General features: G+C 41.7%; 1 protein-coding gene across 3 annotated transcripts in view; it reads right to left on the bottom strand.

Annotated features, from left to right (window-relative positions):
* The window catches only part of CUL2 (cullin 2), a 45,438-nt gene that overhangs the window by 8,262 nt on the left and 24,058 nt on the right, over window positions 1-13,118 (bottom strand). For all 3 annotated transcript variants that reach the window (XM_048511192.1, XM_048511193.1, XM_048511194.1), the window contains 6 exons: window positions 12,620-12,727; window positions 10,791-10,850; window positions 9,385-9,513; window positions 9,191-9,277; window positions 7,006-7,158; window positions 5,207-5,284 (listed from right to left, as the gene is read on the bottom strand). In XM_048511192.1, the coding sequence (XP_048367149.1) occupies window positions 5,207-5,284; window positions 7,006-7,158; window positions 9,191-9,277; window positions 9,385-9,513; window positions 10,791-10,850; window positions 12,620-12,727 (615 nt within the window). The remainder of the gene's footprint in view (window positions 1-5,206; window positions 5,285-7,005; window positions 7,159-9,190; window positions 9,278-9,384; window positions 9,514-10,790; window positions 10,851-12,619; window positions 12,728-13,118) is intronic.

Genomic DNA, 13,118 nt, shown 5'->3' on the forward strand with positions numbered 1-13,118 from the left:
TGGTATCAAGGAAGAGTGTTCATTTTTGGATACAGACATAATATTCATATATATCAGCAAAGCATTATATCTACTAAAAATGCATTTCTATAGCACTTTTCAGTGTTCACAACACTTTGTGGTACCACCATAATTTGTTCTCAGAATAGGTTTGATATGCTGAACTGCGAGGTTGCTCAAGGAGAACAGGGGGCCTCACAGCTGAACAGGAATTTCCACATCCAAGCGCTTTAAAAAATTGTACTCTCCAAGTTAAATCTAGCTCTCGAACCACTGCACTTCCACATAGCTTTGTTTCTCCAACCAGCCCTAAGCCTTTTGGATGGAGGGATACGCAAAGGCAACACTTGAAATGCAATTAACTTGTACAATAATTTGGCAGAAATCTTCTTCATCATCTACTAAAGCACAGCGGCTTTCAAAATGATTTGGAGTGCCATTGTATTTAAAGGTAGGTTTCCCTTTAACAAAAAGACAGAACTGCTACCCAGCCAGGCTGGTCACTTTCATCCCCACCTTACAAAAGTGACCTGAGGTTAAATGGCTAAAGAAGAGGACTTCCCCAATGCCACATAAAACATCATAGTAAAGCTGGGACTTGCCCCCAGGTGACTCAGAAACAAGGGCAGGAGGGTTACAGCTCTTTTAAAGTTTTTAAATGACTGGACTTGACAGTGACTGCCAGAAAGTCTAATTATATGTGTGCCAGTAACTTTGAGAGTCACACTGGGCCTCTCTTGGGAGACAGCAAAAGGTCACCAGAACAGATAGTACATTAGGGTTTGGTTCCCTAGTTTTCAAGCCCCTTGGAAGTAGGAGTTCAAAAACTGCTACTGAGCTCTCAAGGAGGCCGTGACTGACCGACCTACAAAAGGTCTCTGAATTTCATTATTTGAAAGAAGAGCATAAAAATGCAAAGGCTCATATCTTCTGGTCTTCTCCATTGTTGACCTAGAGGTTTTAGGAGAAAGCCTAGTACAAGTTCAGGGAACACCTATCAACTTAGAACTTTCAAAGAGCTAAATCAAATGAGAGAAAGTTAAATCAAATGTGAGACTTTGTGCTTCCATGGAATCTTTAATAATGCAGCAAAACTGAGATCATTTTGGATTTTATCAACGTGTAGGGATGAGCCACGTAATGCTAATATATAAAATTAATCACAGTGTTAACACTTGCTAATTATTCACATATTTAAAAACAAACACCACCATGTCTGCCATACATTTTTAGGCCCAAATGCACACCATATCTTAATTGGCCATTTCAGTTATAGTACCAAAAATGTGTTTCAGAGCTTTCACATTAAGATGGGGTCATCATGGCTCAAACTTGCATTAATGTTTCATTAAATTAAACTGATAGCTAAAAAATAGAGATTATTAAAATGATAGCAAAGAAACCAGGGTAATTTAATTTTCAGTCCTTGAGGATTAGAATTTATTTGGCCGCTCCCCATGGCTGCCGTAATATTTCAAAGGCGAAAAAGCTCAGGAGACTTGCAATTTCAGAGTCCCCTCTCCCCACTTTGAAGTCAGCGTGAAGCCAGCTCAGAATAAAAAAGGCAAAATTCTAAGCACATTTATTTATTGATCCGAGGAAATGAAGAACAAAACAGGATTTAGAAAGCAAATTGCCAATGAAAATAATACATTTAAAACAGCGCAATCTTAAAGCTCTCATGAAGGCCACTGCTATAATTCCAATTCTGCACACATAATGGACATCACACAAAGAATGAAGGATGGATTGCGACCTAGGAGATGCACACAGACCTCTTACACTCTAGTGGCATAAGGATGTGGGATTCTCCATAATGTCAGAAACGGAAATGCCGCAGCACTTCAAAACATGGCAACACATCTCATTAGACTGGTTGTGGTGGGTTTTCCTGGCTGTGTAGCCGTGGTCTGGTAAATCTTGTTCCTAACATTTCGCCTGCATCTGTGGCTGGCATCTCCAGAGGTGTATCACAGAGAGAAATCTGTTACACACATCTCTTTAGACTTTACAGGAATGTTTCATGAGTATGGTTTTCTCCCTGTTGTTCTATGAAACCTGCTCATTTAACAAGTCTTCCTGTTAAATGCTGGACAGCACACGATTCACATTTCAGGGATGCTGACCGCCCAATCCATGCTGCAGCCCCAGCCCCGGCAATGCAAATAAATTCGGGAAGCCCGAATAGAACAATAGTAAAAACTAGAAATAGCAGCCCTGCTGCTGGATTTGTCTCTCCTCTGCTTCTGTTCCTAAAGGCTGGATTTAGGGAGCGCAAGGCAAGGCCAGATAATCAAGAGGCAGGGTAGGCTACGTTTGGGATCTCTGTTCCATGTGAAGAGGGTGACACCTCCATCACCTACTGTCTGTACAGAAAACTGAAAAAAGTGACCAGCTTTTCGAAGAATACATTACAAGTTCTGCACAATTAAAATCCACTGGTCACTGAAACTACCGTACCTTGGCATTCTTTGAACATAGTAATCTTCTATCTACTTTTAGATTTGGTCACCACTTTGCTATGCATCTCTGGGGATTTGTGAGGAGATCTATAAATCTGCAGCTGTGGTGTTTTCCATTCCACAGCGAGACTCTAACAAAAACACTCAACAGGGTACAAATCAGGATGAAGGAATCACCTCACAAAGGGGGTCATAACAAGGGGACAAGGTCAGGATCTTTACACCTTTGCAGCAGCTTTTATGGGTTGGTTGATTCCTCAGTTGCCAACTGGTCTTCTTAGAAATACAAGCCAACAATCCTGGCACTGCTGGGATGTCCTGGGAATAGGTGTTACAACCGAGGTAGCTATTTAGAACACTCTTGGAATCCAGGCCCCAGCCTATAAAGGCAGAGAGGACTTCATACTCCCAGCAGATTCCATTTTTGCAGAGTCTAAAGCAGGGGTGGCCAACCTATGGTGCTCCAGATGTTTATGGACTACAGTTCCCATCAGCTCCTGCCAGCATGACCAATTGGCCATGCTGGCAAGGGCTGATGGGAATTGTAGTCCATGATTATCTGGCGCACCATAGGTTGGCCACCCCTAGTCTAAAGCATCCACATTTGATAGCAACAGCCTAAGACCAAAGAAGAACTTATAGACTGGTGGGTGGCTCCATGAAAAAAAGAAATACCTCACAAATAAGGAACAGAAGGTTCCCATTTACGTTTAATCTACCATTAGGCAAAAATTAGGCAAGTAACAGAGAAAAGACAACGAAGAGTCAAAGTGTGTCTTTATTTAATGTGGAAAGCTAAAAGCAAATTTGGGAGCATCCGGGGAGGGGGGGGGGGGGGGGAAACCAGGAGAGGTCCCTTAGGAGACAGGTTTGTCCCATAAGCTGAGTGTGCCCTCAGCAATTTACAGGCAGACAGATATACTTCCTCAGATACCTGAAAGGAAGCTAAGCCCAGATCTACAGGACCCAACCAGAATATTCTAAGATCTGAAGTGTACAGAACATAGAGGATTCTTTTCAATTTAACTTGTCACTTGGAAACAGAACAGGCCATTCAATGGCTTCTTTCTCTGCTGTGACAAAGCTGGAGCAAGAGGTTCCCTTTTCAAGTGCACAGGAGGACTGTAAGTGGTCCTTGAGAACAACGGATATGATGCTAAAATGAGCATGAGGATGCAGAGATAGAGCAGACCCAAAACAAGCTCTTTAAGGAAAAGTCCCGCCCCGCCCCCCACTCAGCAAAAAGAGCACAGGGGTCAGAGCAAGATTTCACCCAGTCTGAGGTAACAATGAGCATTAGGGGGAAAATGTCTTACAGCCTTCACTAATGCAACTGTAAGCTCATCATGATTAGCAAGAGTTGCTAGAGAAAAACAAAAAGCATAAACGACATATGAATTCTAAAGTCAATGCTGTTAATTACACAGTAGACATAAAAGATCTCTTTGTTCTGTTGAGATGGGCCCTCCTTAGAAATCATGTATTCCACAGGAAGTTCATAAAGAACATGGATAATTGTGAGGAGGGAAAACAATCTGTGACAAGAGAAAAATAACCCAGTGGTGGAATGATAAACTTGTATGTTACCTTTTATTTTTAAAAAAGAAAGAACACAGATCAAAGCAGATTAGGTTCAAATATGATGAAATATGAATTCAACCTTTTTGAAGGACACTCTCTTAGCAGAATCAGATAGACCTCACCTAAACACTCTAAATTATATAAAGAGTAAGCTTTTCTTTTTGTTATACAGAAAATCATCAACTATACACCTTTCCAAGGAACACTGGTATATCATTGAACATGAAACGTCTAATTTGCAGCCAATTCAAATATGTGATCTGACGGTTTTATGGGTATTGAGAAAAAAAACTTGTTAAAATGTGGAGCAATTTTAAAGTGTCAGACTGGATTTTAGGAATAGACCTCCATCTGTCACAGATGAAGGCCAGATGGTGAAAGATAAACGCATACAGACATTTCTCTTTCGAGGAATGCTTTTCCTGGATTAGTGCACAAAAATCTTAAGCATTCAGTTTGGCTAGCAGAATGGGGTACTGAAGAAAGCTGGGGGGCATGATTTTGAAAGGCAATCAAAAACAGTCCAGAGCATCCAAAATTGGGCTCAGGAGGGGAAGTGGAGATTGCATTTTTCTGTTGGTCAGGAAATCAAGGATGAACAATCTTTCCTGGGTGAATAAATAAGGTTAACTTGTTTCTGTGTTAGAAAGGTTAACTTGTTTCTGTGTTAGTACTACTGTGGCTAATTTAACGAGGCAACTATTTTCCAATAAGTCATTGAGGAAAAACCTGTAGTAAATGCCTCATCTCAGAAAGATTCCTTGGCTCCTCATGTCAGAGCCAGCATAATTCCAAATAGACAATGTAGTCATTCTCTCTCTGTGTGTGTATGTGTGTCTTTTTGGGGACACTTGAAGAAAATAAGCATTAAATCTACTTTAAGCATTGAATCTGTGGCAATTTGTAATTAGGGGGCTGCATTCAATGCCACAGCTTTCCTACTTCACAACAGGAAATTAATGCTACCGTATTTGGAAATGACCACAGTCCTACCATTCACGCCTTCAGGAAGACAAGGCCATCCAAAGCTAACCTGGGTTCCAATTACTATGACGTAATGTGCAAAGTTAACGATTTTTATGTAGCCATATGGCCAGGTGCAGCATGCTAAATCCCATCTTTAGACAGTTATCAAATCTGCAAGAAATCTCCTACTAACCTACCATCTGTACACTTTTTTCCAGTTCCTGAGGAATGGCAAACGTAGATGAAGGCGCCTGAGTTAAGGGCCATGCGCCAGCCTGGAAAAGAAGCACAGAAATATATTACAATGCAATAAAATTCTTTTTCAAAGGAAGTGCACAAAAAGCTGTCGTTTTCAAACATTCCAAAGCCACGACAGCCCAGTTAGACCCAAACTCTTCACAGGATCCTCGTTCCAAATTATGAAGCACACATAGGAACCTTTCAAATGAACTTTTGTTAGATGCATTTGCAAATGCTGGTGTGCTGGATCTGGGCCAGGGGAACTAGCCTCTTCTTCCCTGCACTATTTTCCCAGCTTCAGTTATCTTCCTGAAACCGCTATTTCTAATAAAAAGACAGAAACCAATCAACGGAGCCAACAGCAAGTACCAAAATAAATACAACACGGAAAATGATGTATAGAGAAAAGTTAAATGCTCTGCATGATTATAGTACCTGCTGCTAATCCTTTTAAAAACAAAATAGCCACTAATAGATTTCTAGGCATCAGACTGACTTTGGCTGAAACTTTTAAGGGAATCGGTCAGAATGCTTTTGAAGGTTTACAGTTATTTCCATTTACTCAACTGCTCCAAGGCCCCTTCCGCACATGCAGAATAATGCACTTTCAACCCACTTTAACGCTGGATTTTACTGTGTGGAATAGCAAAATCCACTTGCAAACAATTGTGAAAGTGGGATTGAATGTGCACTATTCTGCATGTGCAGAAGGGGCCCAAGGGATAAAAGCTTGGGGAGGGGACGGGAGAGGAAACCAGCAGCATTAATACACAGAAGGTTCCAGATGCAGTTAGCTCAGTATTCCAAGCCACCAAAGGTAAACCTCTGGTTCAGACTGAATGTTCCCATTAGCCCACCTGGAACTGGTGAGACGTACATTGAGCCTTGAGCTCATGGAAGTGCTCAGATAGATGGAACTCCACAGAGGAAGTGTTTTATTTCCGGGCCTCAAAATGTTTTAAATGAATTGTGCGGACAAGTCCAGTGTTTGTTTTTCCCTCTCTCAGTCCTTTCCCCAGAGTATTTATTACATTATCCCTCTTCCTTCCTGCACTTGGGCTTTCTTTATGTATTGTCGAAGGCTTTCACGGCTGGATGGATGGATTGGTTGTGTGGCACCAATGCTGAAGCTGGTAAAGTCAGCATGTTGGAGGTTCACAACCCTGCCATCTCCTGTTCTTTTACTGGCTATTCAATTATATATTTTATTTATTTATTTATTTATTTATTTATTTATACATGCATGCATGACTTTTCTTTTTAGTGAGGAGCCAAAGAGGCTTACAACATCATTCACCCCTTCTCCATTTTATCCTCACAGCCACCACCCTGTGGGAGTAAGCTAGGCTGTGACAAACTCACTCGTAGCACAGTGGGGATTCAATCCTGGGGACTCCCCCCAATCCAACAATCTAATTCCTACATCAAATTGGCTCTGGACAGAAACTAACTTACCGCCCCAACAACCACGGGACAAAAATGGAAGGTACTATAAACTTATTAAGCTATGCATGGTTGAAACAGGTATGCTTTATTTGAGAAGTATTTGTGTTGCCTGCCTGCAAAAATGTAAAGCTTTTGTACGAAACATGCTTGCTTCAAAATAAGTACTACTGAAATATCTGGGACTTGCTTTCAAGTACTTGAGTGTTGGTTCGAAGTGCTCGGTTTAAACATTACATACAACTTTACACAAAACTATTTCATTACTGTACATCATACAACAGCAACACAAACACACAGGCATCTTCAATACCTGAAGAACATATATCTGGAAACTAATTCCCAGATCTACAACGGTGTCTTGATTTTTTATGAAGTTGTTGAATTTGTTGTTCAGGTCAGCACTAACGCTCATATCTGTGTACATTCGATGAAGCTTGCTAGTGAACTCATAACCACAGGCTTGCTGGGAAAAACAAACAAAATTGTGAAGTTAAGGCAATGCATTATGTTTATCAAAATTGAGTCATTAGGTTCAAAAAATTGCGTAACAGTGGGTGGGTAAAAACACAGCCTTCTTTTTGTTAATTTTTAAAAAGAAAAAACTTTAAAGCTGTTCCAGCATGGGGTGAGGGTAGTCATGTAGCAATTATCATTGACTGGTTTTATTTCCTTTTTAAAAGTAGCAATAGTGAAAAACATCTTTTATAGTAGTAGAAAAATAATTTCCTCTAGGCATTGGGGTAAGAAACTGTGTTTTTCATCTTAAGTAATATCACTGGCTATATATTTGATCATCTGCCAACCCCCTCCCTCCCAGGGTTTGATCACTGGGGTGTGATGCCAGACGTCCCCTGTTATTAATTAATTCATTAATTATTTACTGAAGGTTACTGCTGCTATAGTTGTAAGGTTTTGTATTATTTTTAACTGGGACTATTCGATTTGTTTTACTGTGTTGTTGTTTGTTGTTGTACACCGCCCTGAGCCCTTCGGGGGTAGGGCGGTTTATCAAATAGAATTAATAATAATAATAATAATAATAATAATAATAATAATAATAAGAAGAAGAAGAAGAAGAAGAAGAAGAAGAAGAAGAAGAAGAAGAAGAAGAAGAAGAAGAAGAAGAAGAAGAAGAAGAAGAAGAAGAATTATTATTATGAGTCAGTAGTACGTGAGACAGCCACATATGCATTGATGTAGAGCAGGTTGAAAACTTTGGTTTCTCTCAGATATTGCTCCAAGCACTATTGAAACTTGTAAAAACCATGGCAGAAGTTCCACCGGGCTGCTTATGGCCACATTGTTCAAAAGTAAAAACCCAGAAAGAAATGCCACGTTATGCTGTTTGTTAAGACCAACGACAGTGACGCAAAGAGGGCATGCAACCATGTCTCCATAGTTTCTACTAGGTAGGAAATGAACCCCAGGCAATGGAAGCTCTGCTGTGCCTATCTGGACACAGCTTTGGACTGAAACGGATACAGTCTCAGGCACCTGCAGCTGCCAACTCAAAGCATCTTGGCACCATCTGCTGGCTGAGCTCTAACATGACGGCCTTTCATCAGCTAACAACCAGAATATAGGGGACATCCAGAGGTGTACCTAGCTACAACAGTGCCCGAGCTCACCCTGGGCACTGCACCTCCCCAGATGAGCCCCCCTCCCACCCTGAGAGCAGAGTGCTACCGGTGTGGTGGGTACCTGAGAGACCCTGCCAAGAACAATGCCAAGTGATCCAGCCTCCCAGCAGCCCAGGAGAAGGGACAGGGTGTGTGTGGTGCTAGTGGCTGGGGAGAGAGTGACGGAGGCACAGGGAGTCCTGAGCCGAAGAGGTGGAATGAAGAGAGACCAGGGGTAGGGAAAGACAGTGGGAGGCTCCCCTTGCCCAGACTTGGAGAGAAACAGCAGTGAGAGAGTTCTGGGGCATCTTTTGCAAAGAGAATCTCTGCAGGGAAGACAGTGGTTGTGCCTGCCCTGCTTACACCAATCTCTTGCGAGATCCAGCCAGCAGTTCCTTCTCTTCCAAGTGCTGTGCGGCTGCTTAAAGCCTGGCATTGAGGGAGTAGCGTGGCCCATGCTGGCCTCCCTCTCTACCTTGGCCACTTCCTGCACCTCTCTGGCCATCTTTCTGTCTTGCTGGGGGCGGGGTGGGGGGGTGGGGGCGGGTGAGAGGGCACCTTGCTGCACACGTTGACCATCACCTCCTCCTCGCAGTTCCCTCCTCTTGCCAGCTGCCTCCTTTCCCCAAGGGAATATTTTATAGTGCGAAAGCACGCTGTTTCCACCCAACAACTTCCAACTGCATTGTTTTCTTTCAGTGAGAGGGCAGGACTGTTTATTAGTCCCATTCAAAGCAGGTTACCAAGTTTAGACAGAGATCTCAAGCACATTTACGGAAACTGCATTTTGTAGCAGCATGTAGTAATATGCTTAAAGCATGAACCATGGCTGCTGCGGTACAATTGACTTAACAGTTCCGGCAAGCTTGTAATTACCTTCAATTTGTTAATCATAGCTTCTTCGGAGTCCATAGACATGGACAAGCCATGGATAAGCCGTTTCGCCAACATTCTAGCATAGAACTAGACCAAAGAAGAGGAAGAGTTCAGATTTTTGTGGAATTAAAAAAAAAAAACTGGTCTCAAAAGAAAAGGCAAAACAAACGTGACTTTGGAAAAGGGCTTCTTACCTTTTGGAAAACGTCTTTATCATCAATATATTTGAAAACAGTAATGAAGCTGGTAAGTTTGTCTTCTACTTCATTTTCCGTCATGCCTTTTGCCGATTTTTTAAGCAAGTTGTCACAATACTTGGCCAGCTCAAGTTAAAAAGAATATTGAATATTTGTCAAGCTGCTCAGTTAATACAATAAGCGCCTCTTTTCTGAAGCAAAGATGTCTTGTGACATTTAGTAACACGTACAGCACATTTCAAGACTTTCAGTAATCCTTACAAAAACTTAATATGTCTAAACATGAGGGCTAGATTCACACACACATCTGTCCATGCTTGAACAAGGAAGGGGAGACTCAATTTCCATTGAGTTACATTTCAGATGTGGTTCCATTCACCACAACTCACAGTACCATGAGGTTCCTGTGGCCCTTAGGACTGCAGAAAAACACAGCTGTGAACCCAGGGAAATAGACCTGCAAATAGAACTCAGTTTGTGGGTCACTAGATCCCATCCTGCTTTAATACTGGCCTCTCAGACAAACTGGCCTTGGTAGGCCTTCGAGAAACTATGCTGCACAATTAGCACCTTAGTGACCAAGAAGAGTTTTAGGAAATAAGCTTTTGAGAAACAAAGCTCATTTCAGCCAGCGTGGTTACGAGCAGGTGCACTCTAATCCGGAGAACCGGGTTTGATTCCCCGCTCTGCTACTTGAGATGTGGTTTATCTGATAAACCAGATTAGCTTGTGCACTCCAACACATGCCAACTAGGTGACCTTGGGCTAGTCACAGTTCTTCAGTGTTCTCTCAGCCCCACCCACCTCACAGGGTGTTTGTTGTGGGGGGGGGGGAAGGGAAATAATATTGTAAGCCCCTTCGAGTCTCCTTACAGGAAAGAAAGGGGGGATATAAATCTAAACTCTTCTTCATCAGGCATAAGTAGGAATGGAGATGCCCAAGTCCTTTTACCCTAATCAGAGGATGGAAGAGATGTTGTAAAGAATGCTTGTAAAGGATGAAAAAGTACAGTGCATATTGTGATCAGCTTGGTTAGAGCAGATGGGAAATGCTTGTGCACACAAAATTAGCAGTGGTGGTGAGATAAGTATCTTATGTCCCTATTCAGTCCCGGGGGAGGAGTCCTTTGCTCTGAACTTGTGAATTAGCTCAAAGTCACCAACCTCACACTGTAATTTCCCCTTGACATTTCTTTGAGGACTGATGCTCTTAGGTAAGCAGTGGAATGACCCATAAGATTAAAAAGGTTCTTACTGTTTTTTTAGTACCGTGGTTTTTAACGTCAGATTTAACTGTTCCACTGCAGATCAACACAGCTACTTTCCGAAACTGTACTGGAAAATATCACCTGAACTAAGTTTATTGCTTTTATTGTAAAGCTTAAAAAATGTATGTCACGTACCAACTCAGGTGCTTTGCAGATGGACTTTGGTTCCCTATAATTCACTACTGATGTCAAAGCCTAGTTGGGGAGACAGAAAAAGGAACATTTGTAAGGGTTTGAATTGTATACATTGCAAGTGGAGTTGGGTTAATGGAATGAAGCCTGAAGGGTAGTATGTGGCTCAGCACAATATAAAACCATGGCTTGATTGGAGAGGAAACTGAAGGCTTCTTGGCCTTTGGTTTCATCCAGGTATCTTTGTAGCAATGGCATAGGCAAGGGGAGCACCAGAGAACAAGCTATGATTAAACAGGGATGGCTGTGTTTGTCCATCATGTGACGCTTTTAAACCACGGGTTGACAGACCCAGACCACAGTTAACAAGTGCCTTAGGTTCAGCCAAACTAACCAAAGTCAGATTTACCAAAGTTAGCTAACGGTCTGGTCAGACCCGACTTCAGAACTTGTGCATGAGAGAAAGGACTGCACATTTTACCTTCTGTCAAATGCTTCTCTGGAGGGCTACTCAACTTTTGAAAGTGGCACTAAAAAAGGCGAAGACAAAAATGCACCTCTCTGTAACACTTTAAATACTGCTGATATGCCCTTTATGGACCCTTCGGCTTCAGTTAATGAGGTTAATACATTAATATAAATATGTTAATTATATATAAGCACACTTGTGATACCAATAGATTTCAACACAACGTTTTTATTTTCAACATGCATTTCCTTCTTACAGCCTCATCCAGAGGCCAACACGACTCTGGCGCTGCTCTGCCCCCAAAAGTTAAAGAAAGAAAAATCCCCCGTGGGTGAAAACTGTGGTGTTTCTCTGCCGGTGCACGGGGCCTGCTGGGCAGTGGAGGCCAACTAAGGTCAGCCATGCCCCCAGACCCCGGCCATGCTGGCAGTGTTTTGAGCTGGTGGCCTGGGTGACGGTGAGGGATCTCGGGTCAGGAGCCATAGAGCTGCATGGTGCCCAGCTGCCCGGGTAAGTTGCCCCTCCGCCAGTGCATTCGCCCCTTGCGCTGAGTGAGTGGGTGTCCATGCCAACGCAGGGTGCACTGGCTCCAGAGGGGTATCCCCCCCGCCCGGATTGAGCTGCAATTTGTTTTCAAAATATTCAACTGAAACATGCCTTGAGTCATGCTAAGTAAGCAAAAATAAAACAATTCGCTACAGTTCAAATCAGGGTAAAGAAGAGTCAAGTTCACTGCTATTGTTCACTATCTTTTATCAGTGAACTTAACTGAATTATTCACAGAACAAATTCTGTGCTCACCATTAATGGTTAATAGTTTTTGGCAAAGCTCGCAAACTCTGAATAAGAGACAAACTCAAGAATTCCAAGATAAATGGAAAATATTATTCTCAAAAATATTAACAATGAAAAATGTGAATATGGTTGAAGTGGCGTATATAAACTATTAATAATTGCGTAGGTTTTAGTGTATTGGAAAGTGTTTTGAAAAAAGAGTTAAAAAAGGAAAAGTTGAATGAGTAATTACACTAAAGATAATCTGATAGCCGGACACATATTTTGTAAGAAAGATTTTTAGAAACTAAAGATAATAATCACATATCAATGTCCCTTCTGCAATAATGCATTCTGTTTATTAGAATTTACTCATTTTAAAAAAATGTAAAGCATGGTTAGCTTACGATTTTACAGAGTGTTATTTGTGTAACTATACTGTCTCTCAGTGCTGAAAAATGTTTTTGAGAACAGATTCATCTTCTTCTCTGTTGTTCTTGTTTTTCTTTTTCCTCTCTGTTAATACTGAAAAACAAAAACAATTATCAAAAAAAATTGTTAGTAGCGTTTTCTCCCCCACTAGGATTACCTTATCAAGGGCACTCATAAAGCGCTGATCCCCGTTCAAAACGGTGCTGATGAGCTGGACAAATTTACTGTGGACTTCCAACACTGACTCCACAAACTGAGTGGGCATCTGCGGAAAGAAACACAGGTGTCTTAAAAAAGAGCACAGAGCAACAGTTTTAGCCAAACACATGAGTAAGATAGAAAGTGTCAAGGATGAAGGAAAATGAGCAGTCAAAGACACTGACAAAATAGCCCAGTTTCAGGGCACAAATGCACTGTTCGTTTTACAGGACGCAAGAAATCTCTCGCTTACAAGGAATTAATCAACTACCTCTTTATTCTAGAAAGAGATTCCATGGAACTGTGTAGCGATATCCGGCGAAAACATCAACATTTCAAGTAATTTCATATTTTATAACATTACGCTTAGGTGAGTTCCATCCTATGATGTCCCTGGTATTAATAGGCATTTCAGAATGGATTGCCAATTGCCTGAATCTACGTTTAGCTGCGAAGAG

This window comes from Sphaerodactylus townsendi, linkage group LG11 (genome assembly GCF_021028975.2).
Source record: "Sphaerodactylus townsendi isolate TG3544 linkage group LG11, MPM_Stown_v2.3, whole genome shotgun sequence".
Taxonomy (NCBI): Eukaryota; Metazoa; Chordata; class Lepidosauria; order Squamata; family Sphaerodactylidae; genus Sphaerodactylus; species Sphaerodactylus townsendi.